The sequence below is a fragment of the Mixophyes fleayi genome, chromosome 4 (assembly GCF_038048845.1).
Source record: "Mixophyes fleayi isolate aMixFle1 chromosome 4, aMixFle1.hap1, whole genome shotgun sequence".
Taxonomy (NCBI): domain Eukaryota; kingdom Metazoa; phylum Chordata; class Amphibia; order Anura; family Limnodynastidae; genus Mixophyes; species Mixophyes fleayi.
The window spans coordinates 320,142,776-320,167,974 of record NC_134405.1 but is presented as its reverse complement, the minus strand read 5'-3'; the positions used below and the strand labels follow the sequence as shown (position 1 = coordinate 320,167,974).

The window sequence follows — 25,199 nt, the reverse complement described above, 5'->3', positions numbered from 1 at the left end:
CGTAAGGTCTGTGAATAAAGTTTGGTGGTGCCACAACAGCACTTGCGGTTCTGGTGCCCTGCATTGCACCCAGGGTCTGATCAAACAGTAGGCCGATCAGGCTGCAGCCTGGGGCACTGGGATCTGGGGGTTCGCAGCGGCTAAGATTTTTTTTTACATTTACATTTTACTATTGATTATGTGCACACGGAGCCACCCCTCCCCCTCATCCACACTGTGGCTCCCCTCTCCTCCCCCCTCTCCCCTCCCACCTCTCCTCACTGGCTGTCGGACATGATATCATCATCACGTCCCAACTGTGTCAGTGAAGAGCTGCAGTGAGAGGAGCTGACTGCTGGCAGAAGAGAAGAAGACGGAAGCCAGGTAAGCAGATTTGTGTTTATGCAGGAAGACAGCGTTCAGAAAGGGGGACAGAGTGTGCTGAAGGGGACAGTGTAATGAGAGGGGACAGTGTAATGAGGGGGGGCACAGTGTAATGAGGGGGGACAGTGTAATGAGGGAGGACAGAGCGTGTTGTGAGGGGGACAGAGTGTGCTGAAGGGGGGACAGTGTAATGAGGGGGGACAGTGTAATGAGGGGGGACAGAGTGTAATGTACAAGCTGTGCAAGAAAGAGCTCAAACTATATGCCACCATTGGGATAGATGTGGATTTGGCGAAGTAGCATCTTGGAGAGGCCATAGATTTTTGCGATTAGGAAGTCCCTTAACAGGCTGCAATAACATTCCTGCATCCACGAGGAAGCTGGAAAACATCACTTGTATAGAACAGTTATTAGGTCTTTATTCCCCCATTTATAGGACTGCAAAAGTACCAGCACAGCCTCTAACGGGGATTTACTAATTCTGAATGTATTTCCCCCCCATGTCCTTCTGTTTCAACTTTCATACTTGTCAGACTATTAATTGACAAATCATCTAAATCAGAAATCTATGATATGTTATAATAATACAGTATTTATAAGTATTCAAGAATATAGATTTCTGTTTGACAGTAGTGTAACTAAACCAATGGCTGTAACATCCACCTACCTTTACCTCCTTATTGACTGTGATATCAATAGCTGAATCACTTACACTAAATAAGCTTAAAGTATTTTAATGTTGCAATATTTCAAATGGGGAAATATGGACCTACTATTGTATTTATATAAAGTGAGCTTTTATGATATGCCGTGTAAATTACCACACTTCTTATTACAGTGAAGTTATGTGAAGCAGAATTATGTTACAGACCAGAGCACCTCATCTAAGTTACTTTTCAAATTTATGAACTACGACTAAAAACATTTTCATAGACCTGTTTTATACTACAGGGCGAACTGCACAACTCATTAGATGGGAAAATAGATCTGTTTACTCAGGAAAGGGTTCGACTGGTAATACTTAATTAGGGTCATTTGCGAAAGTGCAATAATGGGGGGCTGTAATGTAAATGCTATCTTGTGACTTCAAGCACTTATTTTTGCATAGATGTACCCACTGGGCTTAATGCTGGTTAAGGGACATTTATGCATACATCGGTTTCACTAATGCTATATATTGGCAAGTGGAAGGTATGTGGGGGTAGCAAAGGTGGATGATGAACAGGCTGGGAAGGGGTGGTAGGTGATTAAATAACTTGGGAAGTGGGTGATGAAATTGTCAGGGGAATCATGAATTGTCTGCTGCGGTGTGATGAAATGGCTGGGGGGTCATGAATTGGCTGCTGGTGGTGGGCATAATCTCTGCATTGTGTGGCGCTCACGAGGATGCTCTCTAAAGAGCCTAATCATTGAGCGTTTGTAATGTTTGCACATTTTCAAAACAGGACCCCAACTTTCCAGAAGATAGCTAAATGGCAACAAAGCTACAAGAACAAGCAAGAAAGAACAGCAAGAACAGGTAAGAGAATCTATCTAAAGTTCTTTGCTGGAGAATACTCCTTAATTTTCTTTACTGATTTGGGGGGGGGCACAACGGGTGGCCAGAACCCTTAATCAGGCCCTGACTGCACCGAAAGCTTTTCAGAACAATTGTCAGCTACCTGACTCATAGTCGGAGTATAGAATCTAAGAAAAGAGCAGGCATATCAGCTGAGATCTGCAATTAATTGATAAATATGTTAATTAACTCGTTTGCATGTATTTTTAAATTCCCCAGAAGAAGCACATTTAGGATAAATTTTTAAGGTGTTGCCCATAGCAACCAATCAGATTCTAGCTATCATTTATCTAATACACTCTAGAGAATCTGATTGGTTGCTATGGGCAACACCTTCACTTATCCTTTTTAGAAGTCTTGATAAACCTACCCCATTACTTTGCCATTTTTTCGGCACTATTTCCTATGCCTGGTAAACCCCCCACAGCTTGCTAGTCATGTGAAAGCAGTACGTACGTTTCATCCTCACTGAAGTCCTTTCTAGTGACGGTCCTGTTGTCTTGGTTTCTGTCCCTTGCTGTGCTGTGACAGTGATGTGACAGCCTGTGACGCTTCTCATATTCTAAGTGGCAGAACATTCTTCTGGCTAGCTGCCCCGAGCTTCTCCATGTGTCACAACAATTAGATGTCGCGTGTTGGGAAAACTGTGCCGTTTATTGATTGCCATTTTTTTTAAAAAAATAAGAAAAATCTGCAGCTAATGGTCTTATTGATGTGCGCAGGAAATCTAAGGAACATAGCAATGTGTACATTTTAATTTGAAATACTGACTAAATTCTTTGGTGGAGAGCAAAACTCCAGTTTATCCAGCAATAAAGCAGTTATGATTGAACTCCATAAACGTGGGTGAGCACGTTACTGGAATATGTGGGTTGTTGCCTCCTAACACATATGGGTCATTGATGAACTTCTGTTTATGAGTAATTTAATCTCAAATATTAATGCCTAACATAAATTGTTGTTACTGAAATCCATGTGGATAATCTGGTGATTCCTTTTCTTTGGGGTATATTTAAAAAACTGCGGGTTTGAAAAAGTGAAGTTAGGTCACGTAGTAGATTTGGGTAGTAAATCATGCAACATGCAGATGATGATTGTAAACAGTGTCACAGACCACAACCCCTGGAGGCGGGGTAAGGTGTAAAAGTGTCTTTAAAAAGCTGAGACCAGTTATGAGAAATTGTCAGTCTTTTGGGAAATCAATCATCACTGATAATCTGTCCATCTTCAAGCCAATTTCCCTTGGTGTGGAATACACCACTTATATGTAAGTTATACTCTGAATTTAATCCCTTTATTTTAAAACTGTTTTCCTTGTGTATGTATGTCAATTGTTTATTAATTGTTTTTATAACCAGTAAGCATTGTACTTTTTGTATATTAAATCTAAAATATAATAAGTGCTGTCCTTATTGCTCTAAACGAATTCACAGCCTATTGCGAAGAAGATTGCTTGACCCTTAAAACGCTGAGGTGTGAATCATGAATACATTTGTATACCAAGCCTAGTGTGTGCCTGCATGTACCTTTGTGTCATAGAGTCTTGAGGGGTTGAGTGTTAACCCTTTGATTGCTGGTGTGAGCCTTGCTAACTGTGTGTAACAAGGAGTGCTCATTGTGTGCCAGTGGGAAACAGGATATTGGGGTGCTATTGCCCTTATTCAATAGGTGGTGGCAAAACTGAAGTGGGTGTGGTTATGTGAGCGCTGTTTGGGGGCCATTCGGCAAATCTGTAACCTGTGCAATAGGTGAGAGGAAGATTGAGTGCTGGGATTGTGTGTAACCCCATACAATAAACACTTCCAAGTCACGAGTGCGGTTTGTGACTGGTAAAGTAGTTAGGAGAGGCTTACTGAGGAAATAGAGGTGATATATTGTTTGACTGTGGGAATATATGATAAGATATTATATCCTGGAGTGGCTAGAAGTGGCTATTTGTGACAATAACCTTTATTTATCGGGGCCACAAAGTTCTGCAGCGCCAGACATGGCGGTAGTACAAATAAGGTAGACATAGTTCACATAAACAAAAAGAAGGTCACAAAAATTTGCAAAGCACAAGAAGAACTGAAAAGTGCAGGTAACAAATAAAAGTAGTAATAGTAAAAAGGTAACGTAATTATCAAGTCATATTACAAAGGGCTACTATCAGGATGGTGAGGATAGTTGAAGGTGATAGGATAGGAGTAGGAAGTCAGGCAACAAGAGGAAGGCAGTCACTGCTCAGGAGAGCTTACAATCTAACATCAAGACCATTAAAACTCCCACAATTTTGCTGTTGGAGGTTCCATCATCATCATCATCAGCAGCAGCTATTTATATAGCATCACTAATTCCGTAGCGCTGTACAGAGAACTCACTCACATCAGTCCCTGCCCCATTGGAGCTTACAGTCTAAATTCCCTAACATGCACAGACATGCACAGACAGACTAGGGTCAATTTGATAGCAATCAATTAACCTGCTGTTACGAGCCGCGGCGGTACTCGCTGCCGCCGCGACTCGTCTCCTGAACTCCCCGGCATCCCGGCCGTCACCTTGACGACAGGGGCGTCACTTCCGGCTGTGACCCGACCTTTCCTCCTCAGCGCCGCGTCCCGGCAATGAAAGAAAGCCGGGCGCGTGCGCAAATCGGCTCCACTAGCCTGCAGGCTAATTAATGAATATAATTTAAACTTATGCAGGGGGCTGTGTATACTTCAGAGCCAGGCTCTGATTGGCTGCTTGTAGTATTTAAGGCAGGGAGGGCTTAGCCTCCCTGCCGGTTATAGCTTCCAGACCTCTGTGTTGCTGCCTGCTGCTGTGCTGTTGTTGTTAAACCTTAGGACCTCTGTTTGCCGTGTATGAACTCTGCCTGTACACTGGATTTGTCTTTTTGCCTGTGCCCTTGACCTTTTGGCTTGTACCTTCGATTCTGCTTATTTGCTCGTGACCCCGACCCCTGGCGTGTTTTCTGACAATTCTATCTAGCAAGTGACCCCTGACCTCGGCCTGTTCTCTGGATTGCTGTCTGCCATAACCCTCTGCTCCTGGGTTCTCCACAGTCGGTACACATCACATGACCCTTTGTTTGTCTGCGGCCAAGTCTGTCCCCACCACTAGGGGCTCCAGTGAACATCAGACTTTCGGAGTAGATTCCGGGTGTTGTACTGGCTGGAGGGGTTCCTGACACCTGCTAGTATGTTTTTGGAGTGTGGGAGGAAACTGGAGCACCTGAAGCAAACCCATGCAAATACGGGGAGAACATACAAACTCCACACAGATAAGGACATGGTTGGGAATCGAACTCATGATCTGTAAGGCAGAAGTGCTAACCACTGAGCCACCATGCTGCCCATATAATTACAGAGATTATTACCTATTGAATTGGTCTCTCTGATTAGAGTCGTCTTTTTACATGGGAAGATTATAACACTTGCAGTGTTCAGAAATCTCAGTTGTTTTTCCTTAAATCACAAGCATCACAACCATTATCCACTTAATTAGTAGCATCGCAATTTTATATAAACCACATGATTTCATTGTGGTTGTGGACTTGGGAAGATTATTTAATGGTTTAGTTAATAGTTTCCCTGTCTATTCGGGGACAAGAATACTAATCCGTGTTTTCTTTGCTTATTGTTTTGAGCCTAGAAAGAAAACAGATGGTGGTGTAGTAATGAAACCCTCTATGGTGTTTGCAGATGACATGAGTCCCGCTGAAGCCCCTTTGTCATGCACATAATTTTGATAAACGATCTGAACAGCAAGTGGGAAATAAATATCTTACACTGAACAAATCACTGGGGTTACTAAAAAGATGTCCAGACTGCAGATTTGGTGCCTACTGGAACCAAATTGTAATTGGATTTTGTAAAGTAAATGAAACAAGGCATGTGAATAATATAATCAAGTTGTCCATAATAGCAGTGGGTCTAGATGGAGCAAGGTAATTATTTTAAAAAAAAAATCCCTTATTTGCAAATGGATGTTAGAAAAACAGGATAAATAACATGAGGAATGCATATTAATTTGTAGTTTTATATATATATATATATATATATATATATATATATATATACAAGTTAACCCGTGCATGATACTCATGCATTCTAGTCAAATCAAGCTACTTAAGGTGTTAAAAAGGTTCTTGTCATGCATTTGGGCCATAGCCCAGGCCTCCTAAGGGGAGGAGCGTTACTTCCCAACGCAAGCGCCCTTTTTTAACGTGGTTTTGTCCACATGTCACCACCTCATCATTTTTCTCCATCACCTCATCCTTCATCTTTATCGCCACATCTATCCAGATGTCTATCCAGACACAGGGATCTCTCTCAGCGGTCCTGAGTATCACACTCCTCTCGCTCTGTCACCGCCGGCAACCACCAACCACTCCCCACTGTCACCCCCGGCAACCACCAACCACTCCCAACTGTCACTTCTCCTTCAAGAAATATATATATTTTTTTTAAATCTTTATAAACACTTTTAACAATTAACAAATTAAATTAACAAATTAAAAACATCTTAGTATACCAAATTTCAGCCCTTTCTGAGTTTTTTTTTCCACACACACACTAAGAATTTAGTAGGTCAGTGTATAACTCCGCCCAGCAGGTGGCGCTGCAGCAAATTTCAGCCCTTTCTGAGTTTTTTCCCCACACACACTAAGAATTTAGTAGGTCAGTGTATAACTTCGCCCAGCAGGTGGCGCTGCAGCTTGGTTGTTTTTTTTTTCCACACACAGACACACGCCACTAGGCTTTTATATAGTAGATATATATATATATACTCCAGAATCCAAGACTTTTCCCGCGCTGCCCCCCTTCACTGGAATGAACTCCCTCGTTCCATCCGTCTCTCTCCTACTCTGTGCTCCTTCAAACGTGCGCTGAAAACCCACCTCTTCCTCAAAGCATACCAACCATCCACATAACCCCACCACCCGCTCTCAACTCGCTCTCCCCCTTACCTTTCTGGCTCCCCCTGTGCCTGTTCTGTTCTCCCTCCCTTAGGATGTAAGCTCACTTGAGCAGGGCCCTCTTCCCTCATGTCTCCCTACCTGTTCTTCTGTTCCGTTTTTTGCATAAACCTGCCTGGAGTTTCTGAAGTATTGGTATTTTGTTTATTGTTTTGTACTGCTTCACCCTGTATAGTCGACTGTTTTGTACTGTGTACGGCGCCGCGGAAACAGTGTGGCGCCTAACAAATAAAGGATAATAATAATAATATATATATATATATATATATATATATATGGTACATCTAGCTTTTAAAATTGGGAAACTCTCCTTAGACCAAGAGGTATAGCCACTAGGTAGCGACACATGTTCATAATTACTATTAAGAGATAATGTTATATAGTGCCTACATATTACACAGCTCTTTACAGAGTATATTTGTTCATTCACCCCATTGGATTTTACAAACTATAATCCCAGTAATTCACCCTATAATTCATTCCTCTCCTTCCTTATCCTCCACCCTGTAATTCACCCCCCCCCTCACCCTCCATTCTGTAATGAATCCTTTCCCCTCACAGTCACCCTCCACTCTACATAATTTCCCTTCTTCATCATTGCCTACCTGTAATTCATTGCCCTACCCCTCATCCTGCAAATTCATTCCACCACTCACCCTCCAGCCTGTATTTTTCCCCCATCTTCCACTCTGTAATTCATCCTCCCCCTTTCTTGCCAGCTCCCTGTAATTGTCAGGCGCCGTTCCGCACGGCCGCCTGTCTGCTGACAGCGCGTTTGGTTGCCTAGCAACCAGACGCATCACTTCCGGATCCCCCTGCCGTCCGACCTCTGGGTGTGATGACGCGCCCCGTTGCTAGGCAACGGGACGCTATAAACAGGATTCCCGGCGGCAGGTATGACAGCGCTGCAGCGCTGATTCTGATTGGGCTACCACAGTATTTAAACCTCTTTTAGCCCTCTCACCAGTGCCAGAGTATCAGGTCTTCCTGCCTCCAGCGTTTGTGTATACCAGTTGCTGTATTCGTTCCTGACTATCCTCGTGCTGCCTGTGACCTTTTGACCCGGACCGTTTGACCACCTCTATTTGGATTCTGCCTTTGTACTGTTCTTCCTGAAAGTTACCGACCCGGCTTGCCTCACCATTCTTCTGGATTTCCCTTTGTACCTCCTCTACCTGAACGTTGCTGACCCAGCCTGTCTGACACCTCCTTGTATCTCGCTGTGGACTCTAGGAAGAACCGCGACCTGCGTGTCCCTGCAGCGGAGTCCATACTTCCTTGCGGGGGTTCCTGGTGAATACCAGGGGCACGTTAGACTCCGCGCCTTCCTCTGAGTTGCGCCAACAACAGCAGGTACCCATTATCAGTCGTGACAGTAATCTGCCCACCCCTTACTAACCCTCCTGTGATTCTTTCTTCCCCTTCTGGGCAGCAGACAGAGGAGGAAGAGGTCAGTCTCAGGTACTGTGATGATCTAACCCACATACTCCATGTCGGTGACTGGAAGCCTAGCGGACCACGATCACCAGGCGCGGGCTGGAAGGTATCAGCCCGGGGGGCACACAGGCCATAAGGTCATAATTACGCGGCCGCATCGCGTGTCATGTGATGCGGGCGCCTGTGCGCTGACGCCGGTAATATAAAAAAACTATTGCATCCACAGCGGGGGACGGGGGGAGGCGGCCGGCCCGTACAGCCGTTAGACTGAGCGGCCCAGGAGCCCGCTGCCCCCCTGCCCCCCGGTCCAGCCCGCCCCTGACGATCACAGGCCTAGAAAGAAGATAGGAAGCGCAAGATCGGGGAGGGGATGGAGGGGGGGTTGGACGTGCAGTACTCGGACAAATACATTTAAATAATTAGATACACAGGGCCTGATTCATTTAGGAACTTAAATCCTGAAACGTGCCATATTTACGTAAAATTGCTCTGCACGTACTGGAAATGGACTATACGCTAGTGAACGTAAGTGCATGTAACTCATCAACTCATCTTCAAACGCAAATGAGACTTATGACTGCCTACGACTTGAAGGGCGGGACGGGGAAGGGAAGGGTCGTATGCACATAGGCAATCTACAGCAAGGGTGTGCCAAGGCTAAGTGCACGCACATCCACCCATTTCAAACTCTGGGCACCTCTGAGGCACGTGACTTTTAGCCGTATCATTTGCACCAGCTACAGGATAATTATGGTGTACTCGTATGCATGCCACATGGGTTTGCAATTAAGAGCAACTGTAAGAGTGCATTTTTATGTAGAGTAGGCATTAATGACATCCTGATAAAATGTATTTCATGTATTGTATTGTGTCTGTCTACATACGGCAAGTAAGGTACAGCCTGAGTGCACAGATCTGTATTCAACTGGAAACCTTTCTTCAGATTTGCTTGTACCTGAATACAGAAATACTTAATTTCCATCCAATTTTTGTTTTTAAAAAAACAACGCAAATTGCATTCCTTAATGAATCAATCCGCATTCTTATTGCCAGTCAATAAGAAAGGGGGGTGTTTAATTTCCGCAGCAGGGAAAATAAAATCAGTGTTTTAGGCATCCCTAAAATGTTGGTGCTCTAGACAGACACTTCTAATAGTGCTACGGAATCTGTGTCACCTTATAAATATATAAATATATAAATATATAATAATAATAATAATGGTGGTAGCGCAGAGGGTTGGGGCTCCATGCCTAATATAGACCTGTATTTTCCCTTGTTCTATACGTTTAAATAGTTGAATGTTAGAGAATGTTGAATGTTGGTTTGATTTGGGAAAACTGTAGAGCTCATTAACTAACACTGCACATGGGCACATAGTTTGCACTAAATCATAGCCATATATCAGATGCTTGATTTCATTTTCTAGCTTGTACTAGACGGATAAAAGATAACTGATGATTAGTTGCTGTTATTTAGTGTGAATTGTGTACATAGGTGCAATATTAGTGAACGAGCTATTATGTGTTTAGAACCATGCACAGCTGTCAGTTTTATTTGGCGATATTTCTCGCTCATCCATTGAAGTAGGGGTGTGCACCGGGCACTTTTAGTGTTTTGTGTTTTGGGTTCTGATTAGCTTGAGGTTTTGGGTTCTGATTTGTTTTGCCAAAACACCTGACGAAAGGTTTTGGTTCTGATTTAGGGTTTTGGGTTCTGATTTATTTTTAAAAAAGCATATAAAGCGCTAAAATCAAGTTTTTTGGTTTTTTACACTCCTACGCTATTATTAACCTCAATAACATTCAATAACAATCATTTCCACTAATTTCCAGTCTATTCTGAACACCTCACACCTCACAATATTCCTTTTAGTCCAAAACGTTGCACCGCGGTAGCTTTCTGGACTGCGTAGTGGAGTGGCCCCGGTACCCAATTTGATACAGGGGCCACAATACCTTCTCCAACTGGTCTCAATTCCACTGCACATATGGCTGCTCCTCGATCCTCTGCAGCATATAGAGGGTGGAGTTTTAGCGTGTCAATACCTCTTGTTTTCATTCATGACAGTGCATTTTAATTATTTTTGGATTTGCCCCCAACACTGAATGTAGTTTAATATCTGATACGCATCTATCTGGACTGCGTAGTGGAGTGGCCCCGGTACCCAATTTGGTACCGGGGCCACAATATATCACCCTCAACAGGTCTGAATTCCACTGCACAGATGCCGGACACCGGATGGACGTCTAAAACCAACATAGATGTTAAGACCGCAGTTCTTCTTTTTTGGGACTGCACAAACAATTAACGTAGTAATATAAATGTAAGTTACTATTTATTTGAACTACATAAAGAAAGAACGTAGTAATAAAAATCGCAGTTACTCTTTTTTGGAACTACAGAAAGAAAGAACGTAGTAATAAAAATGGCAGTTCCTCTTTTTTGTAACTACAAAAACAAAGAACGTAGTAATATAAATGGAAATTACTATTTTTTGGAACTACTGAAATAAAGAAAGTATTAATAGAATCGGCAGTTACTCCTTTTTTGAACTACATAAAGAAAGAACGTAGTAAATGTAATATAGATTGCAGTACCTATTCTCTGGAACTGCTTAAAGAATGAACGTAGTAAATGTAATATAGATTGCAGTTCCTATTTTTTGGACTGCTGAAACAGTGAACGTAGTAATATAGATTGCAGTTCCTATTTTTTGGACTGCAGAAACAGTGAATGTAGGTATTGCAGTACTAATATTTCAGGACTGCAATAATATATTGCTCTAGAATTTTTTTATACTTTTTAAATTATTTTTTAAGAATTTTTTTTAACTTTTTTTTGTATAATTTTTTTTTATTTATTTTTTTACATTTTTTTGGGAGTTTTTAATAATTAGACAATTACTATGGACATAGCACAAAAATGCACAGGACTAAAGCACCACTGGACTCAGCAGGACAGACACTGGCCAAAGCACCACTGGACTCAGCAGGACAGAGCACAGGACAAAAGGACCACTGGACTCAGCAAGGACAGAGCACTGGACACAAGCATAAAGCACCACTGGACTCAGCAAGGACAGAGCACTGGACACAAGCATAAAGCACAACTGGACTGATCATGCAGGAGTATCACTACCCTACAACCTCCCTCTACCCTGATCACAGCCCAAATGAAAATGGCGGCCGCTAGCGGGGAATTTATGCAATCCAAGTCTCGCGAGATCCGAAGCGAGACTTGGACATCAGAGCCTCAGTTTCATTTTTTTGGCGCCGGAAATACCCGAACAGTGCTCGGATCCCGTCGGATCCGCACTGTTCGGATGGGCTCGGATTAGCGAAATCCGAGCCCGCTCATCCTTACATTGAAGGTGTCTGGCGCAGTCTCTGGACTATAACTAACACTATAAACTAGATCTAAAAACACAGTGAAAATTCTTGCTTGATGTCAGGCTGTCATGTAAGGTGTAGTGTAGACAGATGTACATAAGATTATGTAGTAATAATTCAGGAGTCTGTCAGTCTAAACTAGAGATGGGCGGGTCCGGTTCCCCAAGGACCGAACCCACTCGAACTTTGGGTATCCGAGTACCGAGCTGAGTAGCTCGGTACTCTCCCGCCTGCTCCGAATCCAAATCGAGGCCGAACGTCATCGTGACGTCGTCGGATCTCGTGGCTCGGTTCTCGCGATACTTCAAGATTATAAATACACGCCTACACAGCAATCCATCGCCATTTGACAGAGGGAGAGAGCAGGGTGTAGTCAGGGACAGAGAATACAATATTCTTAATCCAATTGCTGTAACAAAAATCGCTAGAGAAGAGAGGAGGATAGAGGTTTATTTTATTTTTGTAATATTTGGCACTCCCCAGTGCTTTTGGGGTGTCCCCCATAATTGTGCAGAAATATTTATGGCTGTCAAAAGTCATATCTGTCAGCAGTTTCTACCAAATAATTTTTAGCACTCCTCAGTGCTTTTGGGGTGTCCCCCATAATTGTGCATAAATATTTCTGGCTGTCAAAAGTCATATCTGTCAGCACTATCTACTAAATAATTTTTAGCACTTCCCAGTGCTTTTGGGGTGTCCCCCATAATTGTGCATAAATATTTATGGCTGTCAAAAGTCATATCTGTCAGCAGTATCTACCAAATAAATTTTAGCACTCTTCGGTGCTTTTATGGTGTCCCCCATAATTGTGCATAAATATTTCTGGCTGCCAAAAGTCATATCTGTCAGCAGTATCTACCAAATAATTTTTAGCACTCCCCAGTGCTTTTGGGGTGTCCCCCATAATGGTGCATAAATATTTCTGGCTGTCAAAAGTCATATTTGTCAGCAGTATCTTACCAAATAAATTTTACCACTACAAGTGCTTTGCGCTCAGAATGGATTCAAAGCAGTCCACATATGATCAGAATGAGCAACCAGGTTCTGTCACCAGTACTGATGTTAGTGTTCCCAGTACGTCATCTGTTTCGAAATCAGTCCAAAAAACAAAACCCCCCCAAAAAATTTACTGTGTTGAAGCGAAAAAGAAGTGTTACTGAGCAAAAGTTAAGTGCCAATAAAAAAAAAATTGCCAACATGCCATTCTACACACGCAGTGGCAAAGAGAGAATAAAGACTTCACCTTTGCCTATTAGTGGCAGATCCCAAAAAGTTACCGAGCCTACAATTGGTGCACAACTACTGTTACGCGTCAAAGCCGAGCTGCAAGATAAAAGTAAGGCATTAGAGGATAATGTTTGCTCTGATTCACAAATGACACCAATCCCTGTGGAGAGTCCATCCAACAGTGGGATGTCTAATCGTGAGCATTCTGTTAGTGTACCCATAAAGAAGGGCCCTTTCAGCAGTTCTGCTGATGTGTACCTGAACAGCCCGAGTGTAGCCGCTGATACACAAATTGAGGATGCCACTTTGGAAATAGAAGAGGATGAGGGGGAGATTTGTGGAGGTGACAAGGGCGCTAATGAGAATGTTGATGATTATGATGCAGACAGATACCAAATTGCCTTTCTCAATTTCTATTTATATCCTAGATTATATAACGGCTGAATAGTTTTCTATTTTACTCCTAGTGGAGAGGGGATCTAATGCAGACAGATACCAAACTGCCTTTGTCCATTTCTTTGTATATTCGAATTTCTAGTTCTACAGTCTGTGCAGGCTGCTTTTTTTAATATTCAACTACAAGTGTAGGGTGTAATATGCACCCAAAGACGATGGCTACATTGCCAATAATCAAAGATGGAGGAGGTAGACAACCAGGTTTGTCTGTATAATTTGCAGACAAGTGTTCGCATTAAGGACGGCCTACCAGGGATTAAACAGTTTTTTTCATAATTTATTAGCTTTAGAATTACCTCACTTATCTAAGAAACTGGTGGAGCACTAAATTAGGTTATTTTAGACCAAAAAAATTGTATTTTTTTTTGAAAATAGCAAAACAAAACCAAACAAAACCAAAACCAAAATAAGCAAGGGCGGTTTTGCAAAACCAAAACCAAAACACGAAGGTAATTCAGATCCAAAACCAAATCCAAAACCAAAACATGGGGGTCAGTGACCATCTCTAGTCTAAACTATGAACCACTTGGGGCCATGATTTCATCAACATTGACAGAAAAAAATACCAAGGGTGAACACTAACAGTAAATATGTACATGCAGGGCCTGATTTATTAAAGAAAGAAAAGCAAAAAAAAGCAGTAACTTTGCACCTTGGCAAAACCATGTTACATTGGAGGGGGATGTAATTTTAAAATGTTATGGCAGATTTATAGTTGGGGTAGGGCATGTCCTAGATCAACTTTAAATTTCAGTGTACAAATAAAGCTATCAAGTATTTGTGTGCTAAATTAAAAAACATCCAGCATTTAACTTATGTGCAAAATAATAAACTAAGTTGCACCCCTTGCATTGTAACATGGTTTGTCCAGGATAACATTTATTCCTATTTTGTGCCTTACTTTCCTTAATGAATCCGGCACGCAATGTCTACCTGGTCTTTGGGGTTGTCTGCCCTGCCTATATATAGTTTGGTTCAGTTGGTATAATCAATACAAATTAAGTAGACGTGTCTGTGCAAGTACTCCCTCTAGTGGTCAACTATTAGAGAACGGTTTAGGCATATTGTATAGGGCAAGCCTGGCTAGCCTGCAGCTCTCCAGGCCAGGTGTTGAGAATCTATAAGCCCCAGCATGCTTTGCCAGTAAATGGCCAGACGATAGCTGTCAGGGCATTCTGGGACTTATAGTTTCACAACACCTGGAGAGTCACAGGTTGGCTGGGCCTGGTATAGGGGCAGGCAAACACTTAGGGAACAGCATAAAACTATGTCTATGGATAAAGAGATAATGGGCCTGTTTCATTAAGGAAAGTAAAGCAAAAAGAGGGAGTAACTTTGCACATTGGAAAAAAACCATGTTGTATTGAAGGGGGAGGTAAAATGTGGCGACAGATTTATAGTTGGGGTAGGGCATGACCTATATCAATTTTAAATTTCAGCTTAAAAAGAAAGCTATCAGGTATTTGTGTGCAGGGCCGTAACTAGGGCTGTGCCATAGGGGCGACCGCCCAGGGCGCAGCGCTGAAGGGGGGCGCAATTTAGGAATATTTTAGGTTAATTTGGTCAAAATTGAGGGCTAGGGGGCCAGCATTTGTCTTTCTCGCCCAGGGCACTAGAATTCTAAGTTACGGCTCTGTTTGTGTGCTATATGAAAAAGCAGCAAGTATTTTCCTCACGTGCAAAATAATAAACTAATTTGCACCCCCTGCATTGTAACATGGTTTGTTCAGGAGCAAATTTACTCCTTATTTTTTGCTTTACTTTCCTTAATGAATCAGACTTGGCTAATGGTAGAATATCATCGTATCCAACAAACAGAATTATCCTGGAAAGTCACAAGGACTGGACTTCGACTCCAAACATGCTCTGCTAACCAGCGTCCAAATATGGTTGCCCCTTTTCTGGAAAGAAATGTTCATCCTATCCTATTCTGTTCCCACCATACTAATAACATTGGTGCCAAGCCCAATTTTGGACTTGGCAAACCGCGACCGACAGAGATTTCTTTACTTTCGGCGGCAGTTGGATAGCCCCTCAGTGCAGATCATCATCGTCATCAACATTTATTTATATAGCGCCAGCAGATTCCGTAGCGCTTTACAATTGGGAACAAACATTAATAAGACAATACTGGGTGATACATACAGACAGAGAGGTAAGAGAACCCTGCTCGCAAGCTTACAATCTTTAGGATCCCTAATGACTGCTGGAAATAAAACCGATCTTTGTGACGTATTATTATCATCTGTTATATATCGTCACCATATTCCATTTAATATATATGTAATATATAATAAAACACTAATAATACACTATTGACACATTATCACACGCTTTAGCCTATATATTACAGCCCTGCACTAAATTAATAAGAGTTTTGAGAACTCAGTATTTTAAAAAGCAATACTGATTTTATTATGATGATGTAGAACACAATAAAATACCGGAGCACGCTAGTCCCTGTCAATCATTTTTTTTGGTCCTCTCGTTCCTCGGGAAGCATACACTGAAAACACATTATTATTTTGGGTTCCAGTGACAAGAGACAAAAACCCTTTGCACTCTTCGCCAGGATTTTATCAATACATTGTTGGTGAAAAGATCTTATCACCTGCAACTCGACAGCTTATTTTAGAAATGGAATATGTCACTAAACGACAGAACTAGCGTGCGCACAATAGGAACTTTCCTGAAAGGCAGCCGAGCCGAGTCGTCTCCGCCGTCTTTTCATTGTAGCTGGTAATAATATCCCGAACATTCCGCCAGCTTTCTACAAAACAAAAGTCTTTCATTGCTCCTGCTTCAGCAATTTCTCAAGCTGTAGCAACGATAACGCCTGTCCTGCTTGAGGACATCTGGTATGCTTCAAGTACAATAGATAATCATGATTATTAATTAAAATTATGTGGGCCTTAATGATGTGCTTCCATTCTGATTTGACAAATGGTAATTGTTATTGTACTGGCTGATTAATAGTGGGTGCGCAGGATTGGTGAAAAGGATATTATTCTGAAGGAATGATTGTTTTAAAAGAGCCTTTTGCTGAAATATAGCTTACATTAAAAACAAAATGAGAGACATTTATGAGAAACTGGTGCCTGTAACTCATAGCAAGCAATCCATTTGTAAGTCTAATTTAATTTAGCACAGTTTAGAAAATGATAGCTGATGACTAATTGGTTCTTATGGTTTATAGCAGGGATGGATCCTTATTGGCTGTGACATATGTAATCTGTCCAATCAGTCTTCTGAGCACCATCGCGCCCACATTCCATTCTCTGGATTGGAATGACAAAAGAATTCAATATCCAGGGATATGCTATTCAGGAATGGTGGGGTTCACAGGGATGAATCTCCCACGATTTCTGCTAATCCATAACATGGAGTTAGAGTAGAGCCATCCCTTTACAACCCATATTTTGTTTTTGGAGTACAATATTGTGTATTAAAAACATGATCCAATTGGAAAGACGAGAATCCTTTCCACTAGGGATCAGCTTGTTTACGTGGCCCTACCTACCGTACCACTTTAATCAGGGGCTGGATGGCAAAGTTTAGCCGCTAGGGGGACTTGGGGAGGCTTGGCTCAGCAGCCTGCTGACATAACCCAAAGTAGTCCACTACAGAACCGGCCCCCGGGCATATGCCTCCCTGCCCAGCCAGCCCCTGATCTTAATGTTCTCAAGAGCAAGGGAGTGAAAGGGCTACAATTCATAACAAGTCAGCAGACATGACCTAACCATGATTATAAATGTTTCTTCCATAGAAAGCCTATGCTCATGTACCACTCACACAGGCAGCACAGCCTTGGGGCAGATGCCAGCATTGATTCTGCCAGCTGGTTTACCAGGCCAGGTAACTCAGTCCTGCATAAATGAAAAATCGCAGAGAGGACTCCTTACACCTGATTGCATCCATTGGGGTGTTTAGGGGTATAATCGCTCAAACCAAAAATAATTTCCGAAATATGATAAGAGATTAAAACAGAATCTTCAGTGGCAATTAAAACCACCTGGTGGCCAAGCATATTCTTTTCTAGCCATGTCGTCATTGTATATAATGCATACATTATAAGCACCCTATGTGTGGCACCCAAGAAAGGCCTTTGCTTGCTCTTGTGATTTGGATTCCTTCCCCCACACACTTGGCTGTCCCATTCCCTGACGCTTGGGAGGCATCTGGTGCATGACTGCGGGTATAAGCCAAGAGACTCTGGTACTATCCGCCTGGGTATTACATGCAATAAATGCGCTAATAGCAGGAAACAAGACATGTGTGGCTGCCATCCCAATTGTCTGTAAAATCAGAAGTGACTTGAGGGCAATTACACTCTTTTCCTTCTTAACGTCCCTCTCAACGTTTTATATTGTCCACGTGTCGTGCTCCATGTGGGGCACAAAGCATTGTGCCACCTGTAAGGCTGGGTACACACTGCAGAAGATTTCTCCAGATGCGCCATCTTTAATGGTTTTTAAAAAAAAAAACAAATCCCGATCAGCATGTACACACTAAACAGGTTTTACAAGATTCACCTTCAGATCTGTGCTCTTCATCTGTCATAACCATCGGCTGGTACTTGTGGTTCCCCAAGTACCAACATGTCCTGGTTGCTATGCTGGTGCTCGTAGTACTACAAGCCCCAGCATGCCCAGGCTGTTAATTGGCAGCCTTGCCTTGCTTGGACCTGTAGTACACCAACACAAAATAGTGTTCAGACTGAAATTAACACTTTTATCACCCCACTGCCCAGGGATGTGGGGAGAGCCCTAGTGTTTTCAGTGCGGTGCTGGATAACACTGGGGAAGGGGCACTTTTTTTTTTTGCAGACCCAAAACCCTAGGGAATCCAGCCCCGTACTGACCAACCTGGTTTGTCATCATCGCAATAACATGAAAGGTGCACCATAAGACTGATAATTATGATAAAACACCAGCGTGAATATTGCGGAGCCCGTATTAATGTTAATAACAGATCAATTTATTAAAACATCAATTGTTAAAAGCAATAATCAACAAATAGCATAAATAATCTCAATAATACCAATACATATTCTCAAATAATTCTGATTGCAACCATGTGCATATCTTATTACACAAAAAAAAATGTGTCTTATGATGAAAAATGTGAAAACTAGGTCGCTTACTTCAGGCAAAGATGTATACTCCAGAATGAGTGGCCAGCTCACTTAGGTAATAAATGTATATCAGTATGGTTTGTCATTATGGCAGGGGGTTTCCACGCTGCGAGTTCCCCGGCTATAGTACCAACAGCCCCAGCTAGCTAAGCCTAGTGCTGGTTGTAGTAAAACCGGGGGGGAGGACCCCATGCGTTTTGTACCCAAAATGTTGGTACTATCAGCACCAGGCTGGCAGCACAAGGGTTAATCTGGTTGGGAGGGGGAGGGGGGGGGACCCATGCTTTTTTTTATAAACTCTCCAGCTGAAGTTAGACTAGACCCTGTGTAAAGTTGCACCATTATATGTGAACACCTGCTTTAGCCATCTTTACCGATCAAACCAGATTTAAGATGACTTTTGTTTTTGAGGAGGTTATCTGGACTAAATCCTAGTTTTAGACATTGTATCACATCCATGTCTTATAATTATCTGAAAAAATGAAAGGTTTAAAATGGTTGCAGCCATTGTATTCCTAAAATAGTGTCTTTATAGATAAGGTCGTTTTACAGAAGATTGAGGGCTAGATTTACTAAGCTGCGTGTTTGAAAAAGTGGGGATGTTGCCTATAGCAACCAATCAGATTCTAGCTGTCATTTTGTAGAAGGTACTAAATAAATGAAAGCTAGAATCTGATTGGTTGCTATAGGCAACATCCCCACTTTTTCAAACCCGCAGCTTAGTAAATCTAGCCCTGAGTGTTATCCTCACTGTTATTACACCTGTGAACACTTTCCCCTATCATAACGCTTATGGAATGTCTGTGTGTTCTATAGGAGACCTGGACATAGAGTCGAAGCTATGTAAATCCTAAATGATGGAGTGTTCCTGGAAAGTGCTTCTATTGATGGTATTTACTTCGCTGGGAATTCAATATACGGCCATTAAGTCCTTCAGAATGACCCCGGCACCACCTTGTAGTAACATGGCAGCGGAGAATCGGTGTGGACACATCAAAGGTGAGATATCACTTCCGTGTTAGGTGTATCTTGATTAACCCCTTCGCCGCTGAGGCCTTTCTCCATATTTTGGCACTTTGTGGGCTGGTCACATTCCGATATCAGTAATTTGCTTATACAGTAACCACACAAATTATAACAATATGTGATGCAGCCCTGGTCAAATTCCTCTGACATCTAGGAGCCTAGGACACAAAATAGGAGTCAAATATTTGTGATAAATGTGAAAAAAGGTGCTATATGGAGTGCACCAACAGCAGAGATGTGGTATGATGCAAGATTGTATTAATAAATCTATAGTACACCTAACTAATATGTCCATGTAGATTAGCACTACTGCCCCGACAGTATAGCAAACAGTGTCCCCACTTCACAGCACAACAGTCAGTACCCCATCTTCATATTATAGCAGCCAGTGCCCCCCTCCTCACAGCATAGCAGCCAGTGCCCCCTCACAGTATAGCAGCCAGTGCCCCCCCTTCCCAGTATAGCAGCCAGTGCCCCCTCACAGTATAGCAGCCAGTGCCCCCCCTCACAGTATAGCAGCCAGTGCCCCCTCACAGTATAGCAGCCAGTGCCCCCTCACAGTATAGCAGCCAGTGCCCCCCCTTCCCAGTATAGCAGCCAGTGCACCCCCTTTCCAGTATAGCATCCAGTGCCCCCCTCACAGTATAGCAGCCAGTGCCCCCCCCTCACAGCATAGCAGCCAGTGTCCCCCTCACAGTATAGCAGCCAGTGCCCCCTCACAGTATAGCAGCCAGTGCCCCCTCACAGTATAGCAGCCAGTGCCCCCCCTTCCCAGTATAGCAGCCAGTGCACCCCCTTTCCAGTATAGCATCCAGTGCCCCCCTCACAGTATAGCAGCCAGTGCCCCCCGTCACAGTATAGCAGCCAGTGCCCCCCTCACAGTATAGCAGCCAGTGCCCCCCTTTCCAGTATAGCAGCCAGTACACCCCCTTCCAAGTATAGCAGCCAGTGCACCCCCTTCCCAGTATAGCAGCCAGTGCACCCTCTTCCCAGTATAGCAGCCAGTGCACCCTCGCAGTATAGCAGCCAGTGCCCCCCCTCACAGTATAGCAGCCAGTGCACCCTCTTCCCAGTATAGCAGCCAGTGCCCCCCCTCACAGTATAGCAGCCAGTGCCCCCCCTCACAGTATAGCAGCCAGTGCACCCTCTTCCCAGTATAGCAGCCAGTGCCCCCCCTCACAGTACACCAGAATTTGCCCAGCCCTGTATTAATGAATACAAAAAAAATGATCATGCTCCATTTATCTAATTTTATATTTTCCTAAATGTTACTTTCTGTTGTAGATAATATCAGGAGAGCTTTGTGTGAAGACGTCAACAGCCAACGCTCAAAAAAGCATATACTAATACTTGCCACATCCAGAAGTGGGTCTTCATTTCTCGGTCAATTATTTAACCAAAACTCTGACATCTTCTACCTATTCGAGCCTCTTCACACTGTGTGGAATTTGTTTATCAAATCAAATGACCAGGACACAATAGACAAGAGATCTCTTGTGGGGGCCTACAGAGACCTACTGCACAATCTATATGACTGTGATTTCTATGCCCTGGAAAACTATATCAAACCAGTACCCGAAGATCATGTGGCGCCATCACTTTTCCGAAGTGGTGCAAGTAACGCTCTGTGCTCCCCACCAGTATGCAACCAGTCTCAGAGAATGGATGAAAGGGAGTGTTTAAATAAGTGCAAAAGAGTAAACTTGACTTTGGCCTCTACCGCCTGCCGCTACAAACACATGGCCATAAAAACCATTAGAATTCCTGACATCAACAACTTGAGGGCTCTTGCGGAGGATCCTCGATTGAACCTTAAAATAATTCACCTGGTGAGGGACCCTAGGGCGGTGCTAGCATCAAGAATAGCTACATTTTCAGATTATAGGCCCTTTCAAATTTGGAACTCTTCTGGCAAAAAGCCACAAAAAGTAGACATGGAGCTGATCGGGAACACGTGTATTGATTACAGTACCTCGGTAGAGACTGGTTTCAGTAGACCCCCTTGGTTGAAAGGTAAATATATGCTTGTAAGATATGAAGACATAGCCATGGATCCAGTCAAGAAAGCCAATGAGATATACAACTTTGTAGGCCTGGAATGGAAAAAAAGTCTCTCCATGTGGATCGAACAGAACACCAAAAATGTGACCACTTATTATAACAAATTTACTACAAAGAGAGACTCCTCCAAGACTGCTGAAAACTGGAGGTTACATTTAAACTTCAATATTGTCCAAGCAGTGCAACAAATATGCAATAAAACCTTATCCCAACTTGGGTATCGAGTGGTAGACTCCGTACAGCAGCTGAACAATCTCCCCCAGAGCCTTGTTGAGCCAAGGATGTTTTTGCCATTTGTTTAAGAAAGCAAAAGAGGGGAAAATCCTTGTGTCAGCTACAATTTGAAACCAACGGAGATTAATGGAATATCACAGTGCAACTTTGAACAGGCTGGTAACAGCAAGTGACAAGATGTAAAATGAAAAAAGCCGACGCATCCTAAGAAAATGAATTCTCAAATGATGTTCTACGCCTGGCACCGCTCCTTTCAAGTCGAAAAGTTTCAATCATTTCAGCATAAATAACAAATTACTTCTTTTTTTTCTTAAATTAAATTCTTTTTTCATTCCTGTGTAAATGTGTTCCATGTTAAAAAATAAAATAAAAATGGTTTTCACGGTATATACAAATCAAGGTTGCGAGCACCGCGGTTTGGGGAAAGAGGGTACAGATTTTCCTTGTTCTGGCAATCAGAGAAAAGCAAATACAGGAATCACTTAGGCTGATTAATAATTAAATAATATTTTATCCTTTCTTGCCATAATTATCTGTAATGGTAACATATGTGATCCTTTATATACCTGTTAACAAAATCAGTTACAAGATATCCGACATTTTGCTTGTCTGTAGGGCTGTTTGCTGAATAAAGACAGTGAATAGAATTTAACATGTTTCAAACAAGAATAATTAATTTACTTTTGTTTTCTAAACATTAATTATGAAACAAATAATTAGCTGTTAATGAGGGTGTCAATCAGACAAAATGGCTGCTTGATGCAGCCTCATTTAAAGGGAAAATATACCTTGATTATAAAGAGGATCGATTTGCAGTTTATATACCTGTATACACATTGAATAAAACATATGGATATAAGTTACAGTATTATGCTCAAATAATCCAAAACACTACCTAATAATGACCAGACCCGTGCCGGCCCGCATGACCGGTGCCCAATTGCGCCACATAGGTAGGTCATCAAATGGACAAGATCTTGCCAAGCAGTTGGATCTCTTTTGGAATTACTGGGTCCTATTACCATGGTCAGATGGTGATCGCACACATAAGCCAACAGCAATCTTCCTATATATTATTATTATTATTATTATTATTATTTATTTATTAGGCGCCACAAGGTATCCGCAGCGCCGCACACAGTACTAACAGTAGACTATACAGGGTGAAACCATACAGAACAATGAACAAAAAGTACCAATACTTCAGAAACCCTGGCCAGTCATATGCAGTAAAGACGGAGCGGAAGAACGGGTATGGAGACAGGAGGGGAGGGGGCCCTGCTCATATGAGCTTACATCCTAAGGGAGTGTAAACAGACCAGGCACAAGAGGAGCCAGTTGAGGCAAGAGGAGAGAAGGGAGGACGAGCTAAAGGGAGGAGATGGGGGTTAAGTAGATGGTTGGTAGGCTTTGAGGAAGAGGTGGGTTTTGAGTGCACGTTTGAAGGAGCACAGAGTAGGAGAGAGACGGATGGAACGAGGGAGGTCATTCCAGAGAAGGGGGGCTGCACGGGAAAAGTCTTGGATTCTGGAGTGGGAAGAGGTGATAAGAGTGGAGGAGAGGCGGCGGTCGTTGGCCGAGCGCAGGGAGCGGGCAGGAGTGTGAATGGAGAGGAGGTTAGAGATATAAGGGGCAGTAGAGTTGGAGAGAGCCTTGTAAGTGGTGGTGAGGAGTTTTAAAAGGATTCTGTAGGGGAAGGGGAGGCAGTGTAAGGCAAGGCAGAGAGGGGAGGCAGAGGAGGAGCGGCGTGAGAGGAAGATGAGTCTTGCGGCCGCATTAAGTATAGAGCGGAGGGGGGAGAGATGGGAGTGGGGGAGGCCAGTGAGGAGGAGGTTACAATAATCTAGGCGGGAGATGATGAGTGCATGGATGATAGTTTTGGCGGCATCCTGAGAGAGAAAAGGATGGATGCGGGCGATGTTGCGTAGTTGGAAGCGACAGGCTTGGGCAAGGGAATGAATGTGGGGGACAAAAGAGAGAGAGGAGTCGAGGGTGACACCCAGGCAGCGAAGTTGGGTGACAGAGGAGATGGTGGTGTTATTGACAACAATAGAGAGGTCATGGTGGGATGGGAGTCTGGGCGGAGGAAAGACTATGAGTTCAGTTTTAGAGATATTGATTTTGAGAAAGCGTGAGGACATCCAGGAGGAGATGGCGGAGAGGCAGTCGGATACCCGAGCGAGGAGGGTGGAGGAAAGATCAGGAGAGGAGATATAGAGTTGAATGTCGTCAGCATAAAAGTGATACTGAAGACCGAAAGAAGAGATGAGAGCACCAAGGGAGGAAGTGTAGAGCGAAAAGAGTAGAGGGCCAAGAACAGAGCCCTGCGGGACTCCTACGGGGAGAGGGTAGGGGGAGGAGGAAGAACCAGACGTGGATACAGAGAAGGAGCGATTAGCGAGGTATGAGGCAAACCAGGCATGGAAAGAACCAGAGAGGCCAAGAGAGAGAAGAGTTTGCAGCAGGAGGGGGTGGTCCACTGTGTCAAAGGCTGCAGAGAGGTCAAGGAGGATGAGAACGGAGAAGTGACCCTTCTGATTTGGCTGATAGGAGATCATTAGTAACCTTGGCCAGGGCAGTTTCGGTAGAATGGAGGGGGCGGAAGCCAGATTGGAGAGGGTCAAGGAGGGAATTGTCCGTGAGGTGCCTGGTTAGGTGGCTGCAGACAATTCGCTCAAGTAATTTGGAGGCATAGGGGAGAAGAGAGATAGGGCGATAATTAGCAAGAGAGGTGGGGTCAAGATTGGGTTTTTTGAGGATAGGAGAGATAAGAGCGTGTTTAAAAGAGGAGGGTACTACACCAGAGGAGAGTGATAGGTTGAAAAGGTGTGCTAGGTAAGAGCAGGCAGTAGGAGAAAGAGAGCGAAGGAGGTGAGAGGGGATGGAATCGAGAGGGCAGGTAGAGGGTGGAGAGGAAAGAATAAGGGAGCGAACTTCTTCACCGGTTGTAGGGCTGAAGGAGCATCAGAGTTGGTTGATGGGGGGAGGTGAAGCGAAGAGGGTGGCGGGAGAAGGGGAGGAGGAGATGTTCAGTCTGATGGCCTCAATTTTGGTAGAGAAGAAAGTGGCGAAGGCAGAAGTGGAGAGGGAAGGCGGGACAGAGGGGGGGGGAGAGGAGGGAGCTGAAGGTGGTAAAGAGGCGGCGGGGATTGGAGGACTGAGAAGCAATGAGGGACTTAAAGAAGGAATTGCGCCATACACACATACACATACACATCTTACATATTATTACTGATCATTAGCGTCATTCAGGCAACACACCAATATCGCAGTGTGTAGCCAGTTTAATATTGTAATGTACATCACAATTGTCTCTAAGATTGGGTACACACTACAGGGTTTTCACCTGCTTAT

General features: G+C 43.3%; 1 protein-coding gene across 3 annotated transcripts in view; it reads left to right on the top strand.

Annotated features, from left to right (window-relative positions):
- The window catches only part of LOC142150195 (carbohydrate sulfotransferase 1-like), a 61,729-nt gene extending 39,232 nt beyond the window's left edge, over window positions 1–22,497 (top strand). For 2 of the 3 annotated variants that reach the window (XM_075205402.1, XM_075205400.1), the window contains exons 2-3: window positions 19,341–19,523; window positions 20,835–22,497. In XM_075205402.1, coding sequence (XP_075061503.1) covers window positions 19,379–19,523; window positions 20,835–21,913 — 1,224 coding nt within the window. In that variant the 5' untranslated portion in view covers window positions 19,341–19,378 and the 3' untranslated portion in view covers window positions 21,914–22,497. Of the gene's footprint in view, window positions 1–3,121; window positions 3,189–19,340; window positions 19,524–20,834 lie in introns of those variants that run through there. The other variant, XM_075205401.1, reaches the window with a different exon arrangement.
- The last annotated feature ends 2,702 nt before the right edge of the window (window positions 22,498–25,199 follow it).